Source organism: Sciurus carolinensis, chromosome 16, assembly GCF_902686445.1.
Source record: "Sciurus carolinensis chromosome 16, mSciCar1.2, whole genome shotgun sequence".
Lineage (NCBI taxonomy): Eukaryota > Metazoa > Chordata > Mammalia > Rodentia > Sciuridae > Sciurus > Sciurus carolinensis.
The window spans coordinates 34968904-34991123 of record NC_062228.1 but is presented as its reverse complement, the minus strand read 5'-3'; the positions used below and the strand labels follow the sequence as shown (position 1 = coordinate 34991123).

At 42.8% G+C, this 22220-nt stretch overlaps 1 protein-coding gene across 3 annotated transcripts in view; it reads right to left on the bottom strand.

Annotated features, from left to right (window-relative positions):
- The window catches only part of LOC124967082 (ATP-binding cassette sub-family C member 12), a 57898-nt gene extending 41670 nt beyond the window's left edge, over window positions 1–16228 (bottom strand). For 2 of the 3 annotated variants that reach the window (XM_047529076.1, XM_047529077.1), the window contains exons 1-9: window positions 16110–16228; window positions 13854–14009; window positions 11445–11592; window positions 10928–11161; window positions 9577–9750; window positions 9011–9158; window positions 5931–6079; window positions 3222–3329; window positions 921–1199 (exon numbers count right to left, since the gene is read on the bottom strand). In XM_047529076.1, coding sequence (XP_047385032.1) covers window positions 921–1199; window positions 3222–3329; window positions 5931–6079; window positions 9011–9158; window positions 9577–9750; window positions 10928–11161; window positions 11445–11592; window positions 13854–14009; window positions 16110–16228 — 1515 coding nt within the window. The remainder of the gene's footprint in view (window positions 1–920; window positions 1200–3221; window positions 3330–5930; window positions 6080–9010; window positions 9159–9576; window positions 9751–10927; window positions 11162–11444; window positions 11593–13853; window positions 14010–16109) is intronic. The other variant, XM_047529078.1, reaches the window with a different exon arrangement.
- Window positions 16229–22220: the final 5992 nt, after the last annotated feature.

Here is a 22220-nt window from a genome sequence, read left to right as displayed (position 1 = left end):
AGAGTACAAACTCTGGAGCTTGGCATTGTGTGTGGAGCCCTCCTCTGCCATTTGACCCTGGGCCAGTTATTTAACTTCCTAGCACTTGAGTTTCCTCAATTATAAAGTGGGGTATTGTAGTATTTACCTCATAAAGCTCCTGGAGGGGCTCAATGAGTTAATTATGTACCTGGTAAGTAGTAAGCACTCTTGTCAGTTACTATTACTTATCTTACAACTCCAATGTTAAGAAAAAATCTAATAAGATTATAAAAGCTAGTCCGTTTGAGGTTAACCACCTGGAATAGATTGTCCATTCAAAATTGCAACCATCTCCAAAGCAGGCATTGAAGACCAGTAATAATATGAAACCCTCTTCCAGAATTAAGTTTGAGAAGAATGTCTCCAATGTTTACACACATAGTTTTTAAATTGTATTGGGGGGGACAACAAAGAACCTGGTGAGAGAAATCTCATTACCATCTCCAGTTCAAACTGAATTTTATTATTTTAGGCTGAGAAGGCCATAGCTATGTGATACAAGAGGAAGGAGGCCGTACTTTTAGAACACACACCCACTACTACAGTTTGGATATCAAAAGTCCCCCAAAGGTCCATGTGTTAAAGGCTTGGTGGTGTTATTGGGAGGGAATGTTGACTTTTAGCAGGAGGGGCCTTGTGGAGGAGCCTTAGGTCATTGGAGGCATGCCCTCAAAGGGGATGTGGAACCTGATCTCTTTTTCTCTCTCTTGTTTCCTGTCTTATGATGCAAGTGATTAGCTCTTCCACACTTTCCTGCCATGATGAGCTATGCTCACCAAAGGCCCAAAACCAAAGGGCTGCCAATCTTGGATGAAACCTCCAGGACTATGAACCAAAATCAACTTAGAAATTAATTGTCTCAGGTGTTTCATTTCAAAATGCAAAGTTAACGCACCCACCTTTCTCACCACAAAGCTTATGTTGTGCAGAACTGATTTGGGGCCGCCATTTTGTTCCTCTGAGCTAGCAAATCCCTGGGCTGATGGACTGCATTCAGTATATACTTCCTGTCTCCGTTTCTTGAAAAAGTGCCTTTTCTGGTCCTGCACTTTCTTCGAGTTATTCTTCTTGCTGGTTTCTTGCTCCCATGTCAAGGTGGCATTTGCTAAAAGCAAGACAATATCTGGGTCTTCTGGTTGGGTGATGTAAGATGGGGGGCTTTTATCTATGAGAATTTTCTAAGAATAAAGAGACAAAATTAGATGGGCAGATGTCATCCATTTGCAAGAATCTTCCCAATATATCTTCTAATAACCCCAAATCACAATCTTGGCAAGTCTACCCAGGAGATCCAGGGAAGAGATTCTGAAGTTATTTCCTCAGAATAAACAGTAGAAGAACTAGTCCACCATTACATATTATCTGGGACAGATGCCTCTTTAACCATGGAGGCTATGTGGGTCACCCACACTGGAGAATGCCAATCCCAACTACATTTCACCCTCATGCATTGGATAATCAGCCTTTGCCAGTCTTTTGGTGATGGATTTCTCTGCTTGACATGAATACATGTGAAACCAAGGCCTGTTGTGTCCACTTCCTACATCCTCACTCTGCTCAGTTTGACAAAGTGTTTGCCAAGTGCCTACCATGTGCCTGGTCATGGGATAAACAGCAGAAATGCAAATATAAATGAAGCCTGGTTCTTGTCCTTCAGACTGGTCTGGAAGGAGATGGGAACATGCAAAGATCATTTCAGTGAAATATGTCAAGGATAAAGCACTATAATTTCCAGATAAGGGACACTTGACTCCCCAGCTGGAGGTCCACATGTTTGGTGACCAAGCTGAGTCTGTACAGGTGCTCTACAGGCAAACATGAAGAACAGGAGGGAGAATGAGAACCTGGGAGTGGAGGACACCAATGGGAAAGACAAGGAAGCATGCAAAACATGGCTTGTTATTGGGGTGTGGTGAGGGCATGAACAAGCAATTCAGGATTACTTGGGTGACAGGGCTTAAGGCATAAAAGGGATGGGAAGCAATTGAGACCAAACTGAGGAACCATTGATGGAGGGCTTGAGGTCCTAGAGCACTCTAGAATTTTGAGCAGTTAAGAATCCATGATGGAACCAATATTTTAATAGCTTTCTGAGAGCTGAGTGTGATACCAGGTTGAGAAGAAGGATGTTGGAAAAGGAGGACTGGTTCATAAATAACTGACAATTCAGATACAAATTGACGGAGCCCTTAAATAAAGGTGATGGCAATAAGGACAGAGAGGAGACTGAGGATTCAAGAAATAACACCCTTCCTCTGTTTGAAGAAGCATCTTTAATTTTTTTCTGATGTAACCATATATACAATGAATGTGGAGGTGGTGATTCTTGTGTTGGGTCCAGAAGACAGTAACTGTGTACCTTCTAATCCAATCTTAATAATGATACCTCTTAAAATTGGGGAAATACAGTGATCAGGAGGTGATTCAACATGGCTTTAAATTGTTGGATGCACACAGTAAGTGAGAAGAGGGGAGCAGGAACCAAAGTTGCTTATGAGGACTTCTGGAAGTCTAGCTTGAGTAAGACCATCTGATCACTTCACAGATATCTGAAGTGCTATTTTCTTGACTAGAATGCCCGTCTCCTTTTCCATTCTTCACCTGAACTTCAAAACCACTTTTATCTACCCTTCTTGAATGTTGCTTATCCTTACCATGTACATAAATTACTAGTGTACCTGGTCCTATACCAGAATGGGGACTCTTGAGGGTAAAGAATCTCTTAGTTTTGCATTTCCCACACGTCTTGTATTGAGGAGACACATAGTAAATCTTTGGTGAATGAATAGAGTGACTATAAATGGAGGTCACTTTATTCTTTATCACTTTCACCACCACGCCCATAACAGTTCAAACTACTTAAAAGGGGGAAGATTCAGAGCAACACAGCAAACCCATACCCACTGCTGGAACAGTTTTAAATTTATTGTTTGGATCAAGAGTAAAGGTCAGGAACATCATCTCCACGTACAGAGATTCTATTTCATTTTTCCTACAAGGGCAGACCACCTATAAAACTCACACTGATCCCTCCCTCCATGCTTATTTATTGCTCCAACTCTAAATGGATATCCTTCTCTCAATGTCAACCCAACAAGGGACCCAGCCCTCCAATGGATTGGTGCAACATCCCCAAATCGGAGCATTTTCCCACCCAGAAATGAGATCTCTCTTCCCTACTCACCCAGTGTTAGTTATACCTTCATTCTCCTTAGGGAGACATTGGCTTCGGCCATTGCTTTGACCGAGAAAGGCAAGATTGCAATTGAAAACTTCATTACATTAAACATGGCAATCACACTAAATGCCTGAAGAACAAAAAAGAGACACAAAGGTTAAGAATGGGAAGTTGTGTTGACTCTAAACCATTCTATCATTCTAACTTACTGAGATTAAAAAAATGATAGCACAGTCAGGATTCACAGAGGAATATTTTATTTTTTTTCATTTCATGGCTCAGAAACCATAGGTTAGAAAATTAGGGACAGCGGCATCCTAATCTATGTTGCTTCTGAATTTTCACCAAAATAGTAGGATATGTATCCCCTTGTCTCTGTTGAACTAGAAGGGAGAAGATCTGAGACAGCCCTTTTAACTGAATACTTCTGGAAATCTCCATCCACACCACATTCTTATTTAAGCCTAGACCATTCACTCAAAACCCTGGGCAGATATTCCTAGGTCATTCCCTGCTCTCTGTTCTTTAGAGGACAAGAAGATCCTTCTCCACACACACATACAACCCCAGGGATAGAGGTGGTAGCTCCCTGGAAGGACCTGCTTACCCCTGCTAACAGCTAGAGCGTGACCTCCAGCTCTCCTGCTCCCAGTGCCTGGCCTCTACCCGCTCCCTTCCTACACACTAATGCCAGATTTGTTCTACTGCACCTCCTAGCAAAAGTCTCCTCCTGTCTTCATTGGGTTCTTGCTCTCTGAGTCTTACCGAGTAGGTAATTAATATTGGATAGCCTCAGTGAAGACAAATTACCTCCCTTCTACTGGTACCCCAGGGGTACAGGATCTCATCTCCCAAACTTCATGTTCTCATCTGTCTGACTTGTAATTAGCAGCCTCTCTCTAGCCACCCATTTTAAAAATTAATAACCCAACTTCCTTCACCAAATCCTAAGTGACCCTGCCTGCTATTGAATGCGCCCCATGGACAGGGCCTCAGGCTTCAACTAATTCTACATATGTTGCTAAGAGGATAATGAAGGATGCTTCTATCACATCTGGTCCTTAATACATCCCCAAAGCAACTCTGTCAGGTCCCAAAGCACCATCTTTGCTTAGGAAGCCCAGGCCTTAATTGACAGAGCACCTGGGCTCTCTGACCTGACCAAAAACCTCTGGGCTGACCTCCTATCCACATGGTCCTAGCAAAAGAAGTGACTGCAAGGTATTCTGAATCCAAAGAAATAAAGAGTGCCCACATTCAGGAAATTTGGTTTGGTTTAAATTTCTTCTAAACCATCACAATAGAAAATATTAACTATATGCACTTAATTTGGTTTCAAATTGACTTGCTTGATGTGCTACATTGCTGGAGGGAAAAAAAATTGTTTGGGGTCATAGAAAGTAGGCACAATAATTGGGCAGTGTTCCGTTCAGCCTTCAGTACATCACTGCCATTGATTTCAGCTTTGGGTTCGTGGCTAGGTTCAAAGCCCTACAGTATTCCAGAAAGGAAACTGGGCACAGGTGATTACCTGCTGAAGAACTTGAGAAAATAAAAACATTTCTCCCTCTCTCTCTCTTTCTCTCTCTCTCTCTCTCTCTCTCTCTCTCTCTCTCTCTCTCTCTCTCTCTCCCTCCCTCCCTCCCTTCCTCCCTCCCTTCCTCCTTCCGCCTCTTTCCTTCCCCCTTCCTCCCCACCTCCTTCCTTCCCCACTCCCTCTCTCCTTCTCTCTCTCCCTAATCCTTGGTGTCTTTCCTCTAACTACTTGTCCTGAAGAACTTCCTTTAATATCTTTGCTGCTTTTAAAAAATTTATTTACTTAAGCCAAGGGTCATTTTCTCTCTGGCTCTGTGTTCCTTTACCTTTGAAGGCTCAGGTCTATTGTAAAAAGCGCACACATATCACATTCATCTCAGTCCGCCTGAGGCTTGCAACCCACTTTTGCCTGGCCTGAGTGAGAATCAGGCTAATAAGAACAGAAAACACTGATATAGCACTTGAGGGCCAGAATGTGATTCCATGTGTGTTGTATAAAATGACCCATTTAGTCCTCACAACCACACTGATAGAGACAATTATCCTCCTCTTAAAAGATAATAAAAACCAAGGCAAGCTAGGGTTGTGGCTCAGAGGTAGAGAGCTTGCCTAGCACATGTGAGGCACTGGGTTCCATCCTCAGCACCACATAAAAATAAATAAATAAAAATAATAGCAGATGGAGTTAAAATTAAAAAAAAAAAAACAAGGCAAGAGATGTTCAAAGATTTGCCATAACTCATAGCTAGGAAGTAGTGGACTCAGGATTCAAACAGGGCAGACCCAGCTCCCAATCTGGGTAGACTCCGACCCCAACACTGCCTCTCCCAAGGTTTCCAAATCCTTGACCCAGAGAATGTTCTCAAATTCTCCTTCTTGGAGCATACAGTAGATGAATAAAATACCCAGGTGCTATTTTGGTTTCTATCTTTTCCCCAAACATAAAATTACATCCCATTCTTAACTATTACCCCTTCCCTCTGCCATGAACAGGGTAAGAATCATGGTTAGGATCTCTCGGAATCCTGGTCACTCAAACAGCTGTTTTAAATTTGAGGGCTGAATTCTGGCACAGTTTGGCCTATTGTGATTGGGTACTTTGATACCAGGGTCTAACAAAGGTGGGAAGGGGCTTCCCACCTGGGTCTTGCCAGGGACAGGGTACAAAAGAGGCCAGACCTAGAGATGTTCTTACCACAGGGGCTGTGAGTTTGCGCCTCAGGAGGATGTGGCAGGTGAAAGTCAACACAATGGCTATGGTGGACACAATGGGGGCCAGGGCCGAGTTTCCACTCTGGACATATCCAGCTTTTTCCAGTAATTTTCTTTCCCTCTTTCTTATATCTGTGAAATAGAAAGCAGTTCAAGGTGGTCTTGTTTTGTATATCAAGCACCAGCAAGAAGAAGTGTCTCCATGCTGCCTGATCCTCCTCCAAATGATAGTGATTCCTGTGGTACGAAAGCCCCAGGCACAAGCCCAGCATGGACTTGGAGCTCAATATGCAGGAGCCAGTTGCCATAACTGGATGACTTCCAAGGTCCCTTGCCGTCCTCTTACCCTACATGTCAGGAGTCACAGGCCCAGATGCCTACAGGGGCAAGGCAAGGGCTGTAAGCGACAGGAGTGAGGAGAGTGAGACCAGAGGGAACGTGACAGAATGAAGAGCCCAGACCACAGTGAGAGCCTGGGAGCCCATTGTCACCAGAACTTCGACTCTCGTGGAGTTTGAGATCTGGACCTCTGTGAGCTATCTTCCTACTTTTTAATGTTGGGAACTCATTGGGGAAAGGTTTATAAATATTGTAGGGGACAGGCAAAGCACATGCTGACCCAAAGACTGCCAGATGGGGACCCTGCCCTGTGCCCCATACCAGCCACCAACGCTCAAGAGTATTTTTCCCTTTCATAAGTCTGCAAGGTGCCCAGAACTCCACACTGTCCACAAATCAAATCCAAGCCACCTTCCAGTGGTGGCTCATCCCCAATTCCAGCCTCCTCTGCAAAAGCCCTTTCACATCAACTGTGCAGCAGCGGCGGCTGTTCTTCCCGAGTGCTCTTTGTGAGCCAAATGCTCCACTCAATGCCTCACAGCCCTGTCTCATTAGGTTCTTCCCACCACTGTAATGACAGAGAGGCCATTATGATGCACTTTTGACAGGAGAGGACACCACCTTAACAGGTTAACTAATTTGCCTTTTAAGTGATGGAGGAAGAATCAGAGCCCACTTCTACTGGGATCCCGAGCTTTGCTACCCATGTGCCCTTCACCCCAGGGCACCCAGCTGTGCACTTTCCCCAAGCGTGCCCCTGCATCTCCACCCCCAGGACGGTGCTCCTACCTGGGGCTTCCCCAGCTCTCTCTGTGTCTGCGCTTCCTGTCCTTAAGGCCTACCTGAAGTTCACCTCTGCCAGGAAGCCTTTGCTGACCTCCCACCCTGGTATGCTTCTCCCTGAGAGCTCCCAGCAGCTTCTCTCAGATCTTCTTGGGGCACTTCCCCTTTTTATCTTATAGAATAAATAATTCAGGTGCTCACCCTTGGAACAAATTTTAATCCGATGTTTACTATATGATAGGCATTGCACTTGGTGCTGGGGAATATGGGAACAAATAGGGTCTCGCCCCTCTTCCAAGAGGGAGATCAACGATAAAGAAACAATTAAATAAGATGATTTTAAATTGTGTTGAATGGTCTGGAAAAAATGACCAAGGTAAAGTAATAAAGAGGCATTGGTAGAGCATAGACAGGTTTGGGACTCTGGTCCAGAAGGTCTCTTTGAGTCAGTCACATTCAGAGGAGACCTAAAATCAAAGCAGAGTCACTGTGGACACCTAGCAGAAGAGTCCAGGCAGAAAAATAGCATGTGCAAAGATCCTGAGGTGTGAAGGATTTGACATGTTGCTGTAGAAACTGAAGGTTCTTGTGGCTCAGGTGGAATCATCAAAATTTTCACTAAAATGTGGTGAAGTCAGAGAATTTACCAGGGGTCAGATCATGTAGGACCTAATAGGTTATATGAAGGAATTGGGGACTTAGTTCAAAAGATTTGAAAAATCAAAGTGGGATAAGAAACCACTAAAGAGTTTCTGGCAGGACCTAATGGGCATTTTTAAAAGGTCACACGGGTGCATAATGTAATGAGGGGGAAGGTGAAAATCAGGAGTGGTGCACATCTAAACCTTCTCTCCATAGCCCAGGAGAGAAGATTGGCTTGGACTGGGGTGGTAGTTGGGTGGAGAGAAGTCGATGGATTCTGGATGTCTTCTGGAGCTAGAGCCAATAAATTTGGGGTTATTTTTGAGCTTAGTCATCTCAGTCTCCTTTAATCTCAAAATCAGAAACCCTTTGCCTGATCATTTGTATAACTCCCATGGTCTTGCACATAGTAGGAATTTTATTTTTTTTTATTAAACTGATTTGAGTTAAATTGAGTTGAGCTGAATTAAGTCAAATGGAATGAAATTTAATAAAACCAAAGTAGACTGTATTGAAGTGAGTTCATAATATGAGGAAGTGTGTCCGAGCCCTCAAAGAGAGTCCCGTAGGACTGCTGATGTCCCTCTCAGTGGCACTTCCTTCAGCAAACTCAGAAGCAGGTTTCCTAAAGCCCTTCTCTGACGTGCACACAGCTTCAGTCCCAAGTACATGCCGATGCAAAAGTGTAATTGTAGATTGAGAGAGTCGATTGTAACAGTGATTCAGATCATTAATTGACCAACCACCTGAGTCCATGTCAGCAGTTATGGAAATGTCCCTGCAATTAAGATTTGCATTTATATTTGATTGAAATAGTTTTAATATCATCTTTAAAAAAAAAAAAACTAAAAATGCATCTTCATATCTGCCTGAGGAATGTTGAGTCAGTGGGCCATTCAAACACGAAGCTGCTGCAAGTGAGGAGATGTGTGTGTGTGTGTGTGTGTGTGTGTGTGTGTGTGTTTGTAGACTTCTTATAAGTCAAGAAAATACTTGAGGCAACTCCTCTATTGCTTAAAATGTTAGTGGATTATTTTTCTAAAAGGTACTGGTCATGCCAGGATCCCATGCCCCAGCAAAATCAAAACCATATGTCGCTCACCTTTGGATTCATCACAACAGATGCCTGGCTCTCTTATAAAATCTCCATAATCCTTGGGAAAATCCTTGAACCCACAGAGCAGCTCAGGGGGTTCCCTCAACTTGTTTCTGCAATGCCTGGCCCTGGGAACCTTAAGAACTCCCTAGAAGAACACATTCTACAGTGTAAGTGGTTCTCTCAGCAGTTTCTCACCCTACCTCGAATGGTGTTCGTAAAAGATCTCTCCCAGGCGTACATTTTAATCAGCTTGATGCAGGTCAGAAACTCATTCATTGTCTGAACTCTCTTGTCTGTCACCGAAATTGCTGATCTTCGGAAAGCTGAATTGAGCCTAGCCATAAACATCTGAAAGCAAGGTACAAACACTGTGTTCGGGGAGAATTGCTGAGTTGCAATTGGACTAAAAATTCAGGGACCAGAGCACAAGTGCCAAGATAAGTTCTAAGAGAAGTTGACTGAGCTTCTCAGTTGAGTCCCTTGAGCTTTAGCAGCTGACCAGGCCTGGGAGAAACCACTGGGGATCAGGAGAATGATATATAATGAATTGTCAGGATGCAAGGAGGAATGCTGGGGACTTTGGCAAACTGAAGAAGCATGACCCTCCCCCCCACAGCATTCAAATTCAAGTTCTTCCAAAACTACACTGTGCCAGCAAAAGAAAGCACCACCTGCAAGCACGAAGCCCAGGATGAAGCCTTCTGTCCAATTCCATGAAAGCAAATGCAAATGTATAGCGGTTCCAATTGCAGAGGTCTGCCATTACCTGGACAGGGATGAATATGATATACACGGATATCCCGATGAGAGCTGTGGGCCCCAGAATGAAATAGGCGTACACCGCACAAACGGCCATTAGGATAGGGATGGTGGCTGGCAAGGGACAAAACAAGGCAGCTTCAAACAAAGAATAGCTATCACTTGATAGTATATTGAGAACCTGGAAAGAAAACACATGGGTTCAGACTTGGGAGGGTAATTCAAACATTTCCTTACTGAGGGGTTTCTGAATGACCTCATGAGTTTTGTGGCCTCATTTTGGTATGACTTTGGAGAGGCCAGTCTTTTAGGACTGAGAATCCCAAAGAAGAACCACTTACAGAGAAGTAGAACTATCTAGGAGCACGCTGGAGAGACTGCTTGCTGCCTACCCTGGGTCTGTCTGCCCTTCTTCCTATGCAGTAGAGTTCAGGCAGTAACATGCCGGGCCACATTTCCCAGCCTCCTTGGTGGAAGGGCTAACTGCATGAAGGGTATGATGAGATATAAGGTGTGTAATGGGATGTTGGGATGGATTCTTAGGAGGGACCAACTCAACTTGGAAAACACACCCCTTTGGTTTTTCTCTCTTTTCTCCAACCAACTATCTGAAACATGGTTGGGATGGCTGGATCTCTAGAATCTATCCTGAACCATTCTGGGAACTACAGGCTAAGACAGTGACGAAGAAAGAGAAGCATCCTGAAATCTTCCTGCCAGCCCTGCATTGCCCTCTTCCAGACTCCTTTTAAATGGTGAAATAAATTCATCTTGTTTAATCCACGGTTATGTTGGGGTTTCGTTACATGCAGATTCTAATTATAATTGATATGGGACTCTTTGAACACACCAAAAGAGCAACTGTAAGAGCAGAGCAAGCCCTTTCTCTTAACTCACACCACCTGGGGTTCCCTTGATTAAGAGAATTTTCTTGAATAAGCTGCAAGGATTTTATTGCTGAGGATTAAGGGCTAAAGAAAATGTCAACTCTGAAGTATAATAGGCACAGTTTTCATTATGGCTCTGGCACCCCAAATGCTACACAATTATTGGATCCATCCATCAATCAATTTTTTAAAATATCTATAGTGTGCTCTTCATTGACAATAGAATGAAGTCGCCCTCAAGGCCTGATCCAGCTGTAACTAGGAAGTCTTTCCCAATTCTCCATTTTGAACAGAGCCCTCCTTTCTCTGAACTTTTCCCATGTTTTGAGTCCCAACCACCTCTGAGATGCAACATGATGGGCAGGATATGGATAATCAAAAGAGATACCAGTGCTCCATCCGGGAAGTACCTCTCACACATATTTTAAAAACTCAATTTTCTAAAATTAGACTCCTTCTGGACAAGCTTACCTCACCAACAGAGAAGTGTGTCAATGTCTTGAAGGACACCAGGTTTTCGAAAACCAGGGTGGAGAGGGCCACCTTCAACCGGATCGCCGTGCGGTAATTTATGGCCCAGGCAAGGGCCCAAAAGAGGACCTTGGTAAACTCGGTGGCAAAAAGGGCTATGCACAGGCTGATGCCAACCCAGACTTTGCCGGAGGAGCTCTCGGTGTGCTGGAGGATTTGGTGAATGAGAACCGTCTGTAAAACAGCGCGGTGGAGAGAGGAGAGGGCCACTGGGGGTGGAGGTTGGTATACGAGGCCTCAGATAATGTCAGCAAGCCGACTTTATGAGGCAAACTTTTTAATTAATTTCAGTGGCTGCTGTGCTTGACAAGGATTAAGTTTATGAAAATTCACCCCTGAGGAGCACAAAGATAATGACAATGCACTAAACCCACCAGTTCGTAGAGAAAGTAACTAATGGCATGCTTTGCCCAGCTGGGGACCTAGGAGACAAGGCAGAAGGGCCGCCCCCACTCACCGGCCCTATGGCTGACATGATAATGCATAGGATATTGGCCAAGATATCCATTAAGACACGCGTCCTCTGGAATTTCCAGGCCACATGGCCCAGGGAGGCCTTCTCAGGACCCACCCTTTCTACCTCTTCATCCCAAAGGATTCGAAATCTGTGATGAAAGAACAGAAAAGAGATTGACATTGCCATTTCTTCTTTAAAACTGCTCTGGTGGGCAAACCCTGACAACACAGCCCTTATCCCTGAGAGCGTGCTTTGCCTCAGACAAGCAGCTCAAAGTCTCCTTTCTTCTTTACCAAGGGAGGTGGGACACAGGAGGGGCAGAGGGCAATGCCTAGACACAGCTGGTAGGAACAGCTGGCACGTGGGAACTCCCAGCCTTTGCTTCTACTGTCTCCTGGCCAGCTACGATAAGAAGACAGAGACAGCCAAGAAGTCAACAGAAAAATCTTCCCCAGGTCAAAAAGGACTGTCCATTTCAAAGATCTGAAAGAAGACCAGTGTGCAGGAGAGGAACTGAGGAGGTAAGGGGGCACGGCTGGGCCAAATCTCACGGGACCTCACAGGCTCCGCAAGGAGTCTTGATTACATTTCCATCTAAAGTGCAGGAGAAGCCATGGCAGGTTTTTAAGCCAAGAAAACAGGACCATTTTACATAGCTAAAAGATCACTTGGCTGCTGTGAGAGCAATGGATTTTGGGGGGAGCAAGGGAAAGGTAAGCATGCCACAGTAGGGAACTGTTTGCATCCAGGTGAAAGGTGACAGTGGCATGCACAGTAGGGCAGTGGCTGCAAGGACAGGTGGAAGGGAGCAACAGCAGGACTTACCCATGAATTAGAGGTAGGAGGAAAGGAGAAGGGAAACCAAGAGTGGATCCCCATTTCTTGGTTTGATCAACTGTGTGAATGGAGTTTAAAGAGTCAGGGAAAAGAGGAAGAGGAGAACATTGCCAGGTTGGGACTGAGGTCACTAATGCAGCTTTAAGCACTTACCTACCACATGGAAGGCCCTGGGTTCAATTTCTAGCATGTGCATGCACACACACACACACACACACACACACACACACACACAATACAGATTTAGATATAGATGTTTGTGTGTCACCCAAATGCCACTGTCCAGTGGGACACAGATTCAGAATCTGGAAGAGAGACCAGGACTAGAGATGGATACATCATTGAGTAGCCTGCATGTGCTTGGCATCTAAGCTTTTGAAGCAGAAGATAGCATAGAAGAGAAGAGGATCTAAGTTGATGTTGGGTAGATGGAAGGGCACAATAGAAATGGAGAGATATTGGCCAGAGAACTAGAAGGAAAATCCAGTACGCCACAGACACAGATCTCTTCTCTCTGTGCTGTCTGGCAACTTTCTCCAGATAGTAGATTTTAGAAATTACCACTAGCTGAAATGTCTTCAGGGCAGAGATGAGGGGAAGCAATAGCAAGGCTGTACTCCCAGCCCTTGAAGTATTTACTCCAAGCTATGCCCTGTGCTTTACCCCCAGGTGGCCAAAGACAGGGCAATTTCCAGGAGAAAAACGCACAGAGGGCTTTTGAGAACTTCCTCCTTGTGTAAGACATTCTTGGTCATCAGAACTTAGCACTCAGTGAGGCTGCTGAAAAGAAGAAAATTGGTGTCTTTGTGTAGAGGTGCACAAGTCTTCATGCATTTCCAACTGAAAAGAGCAAAGTAATGAACAACTATGTAGTAAGTTTCACTTTTTTCTTGAAATGTAAAAAGCACAACCGCTGAATGGAGAGGGGAAAAGAAGAGGCATTCCCCTGTGGAGGGTGATGGCATTGGACATGTTTAACCAGAGTAGGAAAATTCTGGAAAGGACCACATCAACATTTTAACAGTGCTTAACCTCTGGGATGCAATAATGTTTTAGAGATACTTCTACTGCTTAAATTCTGTTGCTTTAACATTTTTATAATGAACATGATTCAGGTTGGACCAATGACATTTACAGTTTTACAAGTCAAAATGGCAAATACTGGCAGTTACGTTTGGTTCAACCTAAGTGCATTTCATGATATGGAAGTCCAATAATGATTTTTAAAGTGAAACACAACACAGTGCTGAGAGCTATATGCAGCAGTCAGGCAGGGCCCACCAACATCAAGCAAAGTAAGTTTCCAGCCACCTTTGCTCTACAAATGAGCTGAAGGATCCTGAGCCCCAGACTATAGATCTCCAACCAACCCTGCCCAATCCTCACCTCCCCTGAGACAGATTAGAAGGGCAGGCAGTCAGCCCAAATCTCAGAGAGCAGCCACTGAGAAGGGTCACCAGCAGCTGTGTGTGTCAATTCCATACAGGGAAAATGGAGGCACTCAAAGGGGCCCACAGACCCCCTTCCTAGGGAAGGCGCCTCTCCCCAGGTAACCGAAGCAAATCCTGGTACCTTCTGGCGTTGGTGTCAGATGAGTCATATGGTGACAGCGGGGGCAGGGTATCCACAGTCAGCGTGTGCCTGTAACTTCTAACCATCATCGGTGTGAGCCAGGAAAATGTGGCAAAGGAGAGCAGTCCTGCATTGTCCACCGGGTTGGATGCCAACCTAAAGACAATGCAATATTCAGTGTCTCTGGGTGTTGGGGTCATTGCCCTGGCCTGCTGGCTTGACTAAGTAACCACAGTAATAACCACAGCCACACTTAGAACCCGGGACTTGCATTCATTAACCCTGGGGCCCGCTTATACAAGCTCATGAGAGACATTACTAAATTTTCAGGAATTTTGCAAGTCAATTGCTAAAGGCAGCCAAAATTCAAAATTAAGTTACATGAATTTAAATAAATTATCCTAAAGACAAAGGTGCTCCATGCTCGGGTCTCATCACTTCCTAATTATGTTACTATTATCTGTTATTTGCATCTATTTATCATCTTTATAATGGAAACACCGTAGAATGGTGTGCTACCATCTCTTCCCAACTTGGTATTCAATAGCGTCATATAGGTGACTCAAAATTGACCATGGTAGAGTACTAACACAATAATAATTGATAAATGTTATAAACTCGTGATTTTTTTTTTTTTTCAGTGAACTGGTTGTTGAACAATTCGCCAATGCTTGAGCCTTATGATCGTCACATGGGAAGGAGGGCACTTACCACATTTGAGAAGTGAGGAAACAAGAGACCCATTTAGTTTGCCATCAGACGGGTCAAGTACTTGTCTTTTGCTTTCTGGAAGACGGATAAAGTCCAGAGCGGGGCATGCTACAGAGAGCGATGCATCCCAAGAAGGCAAGAGCTGGAGGAAAACTCTCAGTTTATTATGAGGACTGAATGCCTCAACTTATACAAAGTGCTACATAAATAGGACTGAATGCCTCAACTTATACAAAGTGCTACATAAATATTAGCTATCAGATAAAGGAGGAAGGTAGGGAAGGGGAAGGGGACAGGAAGAAGAAATGGAGAGGAGCAGGAAGAAGAGGAGGAGGAAACTGAAGAAAAAGAGAGGAGAAAGAGGAAGAAAAAGAAGAAATGAAGAAGGAAGAGGAAAAAGAAAAGACTGAGGAAAGAAGGAGAAGGAAATGTTCTTAAGAAGGACAAAAAACCAATGTTTTTGCCCTTGAGGAATTAATCAACTAAGAGAGAATAAAAGTCAAAGACACAGAACATTAGCTACCAATTACTGAATATTAGCCATATTCCAGATGCCAGAGCCAATATAGATATTGGTAGTAGATGCTGTAAATGTACCCTTACATCCACCACTCAGCTGTGGAGAGGGTTCCAAGCAAGCTTATGCTGCCAGTGTCCCCTCTCAAATGCACACTGTGCCTAGCCACCATTGTTTCACCATGTCTTCTCGGGAGAACTAGTACAGCTCAGAATTGCAGGGGGTTAATTCCCCCAGAGGCAAATCTGAACCAAGAGTGTGTTAGACCATGGGTAAATGCTCCCACCTCAATCCTTTGGGTAGAAGCTTGGACCCTTCTCAGGAGGACCTACTAGAGTAGGTCCCCCTTGCCCACAGCAGTGACCCATCCCATGTTGCCTTTTACTCCTTCCCTGTCTCGCTCTCCCTAAATCTTTCCCCCTGTTTCTTGGAGGGTGAGTGACCACTTAGCCCAGTGGTCCCCTGTCCAACAGCCAGCCTACACCCAGGAGCACAGTCACCTTGCTGCACAATAGATATCTAAGACCAGGTGAAATACCCTAACCAACTCAGCCCAAGTTGCTTCATTTTATGGGTCACCCATAAAAGTATAAGCTAACTGAGTGGCAATTGTCTTAAGCCACCAAGTGTCAAGGAAGTAAGCCACTAAGTGAAGTTTGTTAAAAATTAAAGACTGCCTTGAGGCAAGTTATTTAAGTTTTCTGTGACTCAGTTTCCTCTCCTATCAGATAAAGATAACACCAGTACCTCCAGGGTGGTTGTGAAGAGTGACTGGGAAGATGCTTGAAAGGCACTTGTGCAGGTCCCAACTCCTGATAAGTTCTCTATTAACATTTGCTATTGGTTCCCTCTCACCAAAAGGCAGGAGGAGACAGGAAGCGAGTGATCAATAAGTAAGTGCATATGCAGATGGGTGGATGAACAAAGGACAAACATGGGGAGCAGCATGGCGCCCACTCTCCTGATGGGCTGACAGTCATTCCTGGAGGCCTTGTCCTGAGCCCACTGCAATCCTCCTCCGGACTTACCTTGCATAGGGTCGCACTGGGATCATGGTCCTCAGGCTGGGGTCATATCTCTCTGAAAAGGACCTCCGCTGGCCTCTCCGATCCAGATCAGAGATAAGGTAAGGTCCTTCCCCCACCATCATGAAGCGTCTGGAGTCCTAGGTGAAAAGCCTAAGGACACTTTCACTCTGTGGCAGAGAGATGGGGAAGGCTCACTGAGAAATGAAGTCATCTGGAACAGAATCAGACAGCTCCTACTCCACCCAGACCTGTTCCCTGGCATTGACCCCACAGACCTGGTTTTACCAACCAGCCATCTGCCCTGAGACCACCTTCTTAGTAAGAACATTTTGTTCCTCTTCTTTTCCCATGTTGGATTGGGTGGGAGCAAAAAATCCTATTGTGAGTTTTCTGGTGGGAACCAGGCTGAATGCCAACTTGGCAAAAAAGGATTTCTAAGAAAATGGATTTGCTTTCTTAGCATGACCCAGTGTGAGGTTTGTCACCTCCACACACCCTTTATTCCCCTCCAGAAGCTTGTGTATCTACCTCCCCTCTACCTGGACACCCAATGGTAAGAGGACTTCAACCAAGCCACCTCTCAGGCAGACCCACATTTCTCCCACCTCTGTGGCCACTACCCCCAATGGAGCCCAACAACCCAGGTGGAGAGGACACTTTTCAGTGTGGTATATCCAGTCACAAAACAAACACCTCATTCTCTAACCTCCTAAGCACTTCATTTCCTTCTTTTCCTATGTTGGGTTGGTTGGGAGCTAAAAAACTACTCTTGCCTTAAGATTCCATGATAGCCCTCTCCCTGTATCCTGGAAACAAATTCTCCTTTTTTTTAACCTCACTTGTGTTGAGTCAGTTTCTGTCACTTGCAATCAGAGGCCACAATATTATATATACACAAAGGGTCACACCCCCATGAGTTCTCTCTGTAAGTTTTCATGGTTAGAAACTTTGAATGAATATACCCATTCCCACCACAGTAGTAATGCCTGATAAACATATAGCATGGCAGAGCTGGGAGTATCCTTGGATACAAACTTTCACAAATTCCTTATTATACAGAAAAGGAAACAGAGGTCCATAGTGGGGAAAGATTTACTTCAGCATATACAGAGAAGAGTGTCACCATCTCATCTGGTGTAATCTAGACACAAGGGAAACAGACTCCCTTCTTTCTGCAATAACCCTGGGAAAACCCTTGCTTATAAGAGGTACTCCTCTGGAAAAATATGATGGGATTTTTTTCTTACAAAATACTCTGAAAATCACAATGTCTTTATTGCAAAAAGACAGATTCTCCAAAGTGGGAACTGAAACGTTGTAGTCAGCTGGAAGAGGCACATGCTTTACAGGCAGTAGATCTGCTCACACTTTCTCCAGTCATTCAGTTAGTGAGTACTAATTACTAACTGAATACCATAGACCCAGCTCTAGATTCTTAGTTCAGTCAGAAAATTAGAAGTTGCCAATCAGACTCACTCAGTTTATTGCTGACCTGTACCCTACTCTATACCCCACTCTCAGTTTGCACCAACTAACACTGAGCACCAGCCATGCTGAGTCTTAATACTCCCTGAACAAAGTGCCAACTCCTCCTGTCTTCAGGTCTTTGTCCTCACCACTGCCACCACTGGAACAATCTCCTACCTCTCCTTCTCTTGACCAACTTCTGCTCAACCATCAAGGCTCATTTCAGACATTTCCCTTGTTGGGACAACTTACTTACTTACTTTTCTATTTACCCAAGCAGAATGTGAGCCTCATGTCAATCCCTTTCACAGCTGTATTTCAAACACCCAGTGCAGCCCCTGTGTGTAGTAGATGTTCAACACATATTTATCAAAAGACACACTACCGATGAGTCCATGAGAGTAGTCTAAGACAAATCCTCCCCCTAGCAAGGAGAAATTAACACACAATAGCACACAGTATGGTGTTAGCCCTGGGGAAAAATAATATGAACTCCTTAAAGCTAAGAAGTTTTAATCAAGTTAATAAAATGGAACACTAAATTATAGATTAACCCAAAAAAAGATAGGCAAGGAACAACAGAGGATTAAAATGAATACATAGAAAACAAATAGCAAGCCAATAGGCTTAAACCCAATCATATCAATTATTACATTAAATATTAAAGGACTAAATATTTCAGTTAAGAAACAGATTGTCAGACAAGATATAAAAGCAAGATTCAATGATATACTGCCTACAAGAGGTATATTTTAAACATAAAGACATGCATGGTTGCAACTAAAAGATTTGAAAAGGAAATACCATACTAACAGTAAGAAGTGAATAGATATATTTATGATCTTCAAATAAGGAAGGATTTCTTCAAGAATATTCAAAAAGTAAGTCATAAGTTTGAAATTACAGATCTCTGTTCATCAAGAAGGCACAATGTCTAAAGAAAGAAATTAAAGAAAACCTTAGAAAATGGAAAGATCTCCCATGTTTTAGGAGAGGCAGAATTAATATTGTCAAAATGGCCATACTACCTAAAGTGCTATACAGATTCAATCCAATTCCAATTAAAATCCCAATGATGTACCTTACAGAAATAGAGCAAGCAATTATGAAATTCATCTAGAATAATAAAAACCCAGAATAGCTAAAGCAATCCTCAGTAGAAAGAGTGAAGCAGGGGGTATCACAATACCAGATCTTCAACTCTACTACAAAGCAATAGTAACAAAAATGGCATGGTATTGGTACCAAAATAGGCAGGTAGATCAATGGTACAGAATAGAGGACATGGACACAAACCCAAATAAATACAATTTTCTCATACTAGACAAAGGGGCCCAAAATATGCAATGGAGAAAAGATAGCCTCTTCAACAAATGGTGCTGGGAAAACTGGAAAACCATTTGCAACAGAATGAAATTAAACCCCTATCTCTCACCCTGCACAAAACTCAACTCAAAATGGATCAGGGACCTTGGAATCAGACCAGAGACCCTGCATCTTATAGAAGAAAAAGTAGGTCCAAATCTTCAACTTGTTGGCTTAGGATCAGACTTCCTCAACAGGACTCCCATAGCACAAGAAATAAAAGCAAGAATCAACAACTGGGATAGATTCAAACTAAAAAGCTTTCTCTCAGCAAAGGAAACTATCAGTAATGTGAAGAGAGAGCCTACAGAGTGGGAGAAAATCTTTGCCACTCATACTTCAGATAGAGCGCTAATTTCCAGAATATATAAAGAACTCAAAAAACTCTACACCAAGGATACAAATAATCCAATTGACAAATGGGCTAAGGAAATGAACAGACACTTCACAGAAGAAGATGTACAAGCAATCAACAGATATATGAAAAAATGTTCAACATCTCTAGTAATAAGAGAAATGCAAATCAAAACCACCCTAAGATTCCATCTCACCCCAATTAGAATGGCAATTATCAAGAACACAAGCAACAATAGGTGTTGGTGAGGATGTGGGGAAAAAGGTACACTCAGACATTGCTGGTGGAGTTGCAAATTAGTGCAACCACTCTGGAAAGCAGTATAGAGACTCCTTAGAAAACTTGGAATGGAACCACCATTTGACCCAGCTATCCCACTCCTTGGCCTATACCCAAAGGACTTAAAATCAGCATACTACAGAGATACAGCCACATCAATGTTCATTGCTGCTCAATTCACCATAGCCAGATTGTGGAACCAACCTAGATGCCCTTCAGTTGATGAATGGATACAGAAACTGTGGCATATGTATACAATGGAATATTACTCCGCCATGAAGAATGATAAAATTATGGCATTTGCAGGCAAATGGATGAAATTGGAGAATATCATGCTAAGTGAGATAAGCCAATCTCAAAAAACTAAAGGATGAATGATCTCGCTGGTAAGCGGATGAGGACATATAATGGGGGGTGGGAGGGGTTAGCGTTAGGGTTAGGGTTTGGTTTAGGGTTTGGGATAAGGAGGGTGGTAAGAATGGAGGAAGGAAGGACTGTATAGAGGGAAAAGAGGGGTGGGAGGGGTGGGGGGAAGGGAAAAAAATTATGTAAATATGAGGGAGTTTTGTAAGTCTGCAAAAGTTTTTCACATATGTTGTTGGTGATTTATAGAAAATAAAATAAAATAAAATAAAGAAGGTACAATGTTTAAGAGATTAAAAAGATACAACATGCTGGTATAAATGGTGATCCATTGAACTATAAAGAATTATATTCATAAATCATAAAGAATTTTCAATACATCAATAGCAAAAGAACAATCAATTAGAAAAGTGAACAAAAGATAGAAATAGGCAATTGATAGATGAGTCAAATAAACACAAGAAAATATGTTCAGTTTCTAAGTGCCAGGGAATTGTGGATTAAAACCAAACCACAGTAACAACAATATGTCATTCTTCAAATGGGCAATATTAAAAAGCATAGAAATTTCAAATCTTGATATATATATATGGAACAGACCAACCCTTAAATCCTGATGGTGGGACTATAAATTGTATGACTAATTTGTAGAGCAATATGCCATTATCTGGTAAAGTTAAAGATTGTCTTACTAAAAGAGCCACCATATCCTCCTTGGATATGGCCATGCCAGGAGAAAATCTGCCTGTCCAAGCAGTCACATACAGAGTGGTCACAAACTTTGTAAGCTCCTTTTTATTTTCCTTACAAATTCCCCACCACCTGTACTAGCCTCTCTTCTTTCATATTTATTGGTGTCAACCCTTAAGTTAATATAGAAAAACACAAGGAAACAATCCACAGAGGATTGAATCTCTTGCAAAAGTATCTTTGTGGCCCCTCTACAAGGATATCTAAAGTAACTCTGTTTATAGCATCTCAAACATCTGCAAATAGGAAAATGGATGAACAAACTGCATAATATGAATAGAGGATATTACTATTCAACACTAAAAATGAATGAACTAGGACCACACATCAACCCATGTGAATGTCACACATGATAAATTGAGAGCAGAAAAAACATAAAATGAAAAAAAAATTGCAATCTGATACAACTGTGCAAAGTTCACATACTTGCAAAACAATATATATATACTTCATCTACTAATAATTGTATTTGTAATAAAATTCCATTTCTCCAAGTACCCATGACTCCTTTTATTGGAGAATGGTATTAGAAACCAAGATCTGGGCACTAGTTTTGTTCTTTGTTATCAGAGTACTTTTGCTTCTGGGCCCTCTCAGCTGACAGAACAAGAAAATATATGTCTGTATATTGACTAGTGTAAATGTGCATAGCTATGAATATTTCTTTATGTAACTATCTGTATCTATTTTAATCTAAGCATACTGATTCTCCAACTTTAATCCATTGCCATAATTGTCCTAATTCTAGCCTCCTCCCCTTGCATATCTACAAACTCCAAATCTAAAAGTGAAAAACGTGGCTCTCACCATCCACCTTCCATTTACTTAATTGTCCAATTAAGTATACCAGTAGAGCAGCATCAGAATTATCACCCCATTACCCTGCAAGAAACAACTAGAATATGATGCTTCTGAGAGTTAAGTACAATATAGAAAAGGAAAAAATAATAATAACTGTACAGTGAAGATAACCTGACAATCACCACCTCGGCCAGGTGATTGGGGTAACTATCAAGAGTGGTAAGTCATGTGAATGGTATGTGCCCTTGAAATGATGTGATGAGAGCAATCTTCCTCCCAAAAACCTATAATCCCAGCCCAATCTTGAGAAACACATGAGGCAAATACCAGTTGAGGGACATTTCTGACCAGTGCTCCTTACAATTATCAAGGTTGGGGCTGGGGTGTAGCTCAGTAGTAGAATATGTCCTTCCTGTGCATGAGACCCTGTGTTTAATTCCCAGCACCAAAGCAAAACTATCAAAGTCATCAAAAATAAGGAAAGTCTGAGAACGTCACATAGCCAGGAAGAACTTAAGGAAACAGAATAACAAAAGAGATATCTTGGATGAGATTCTGGAACAAAAAAAAAAAAACATTGGAAAAAAATTAAGGAGAGTTGATGTAGCAATACCTGTTTATGAATTATAATACACATACTGTGATAATACAGAATATTATATGTAGGACAAACTGGATGTGTGGTATGTGGGAACTTTCTATACTATCTTTACAATTTTTCTATAAATCTA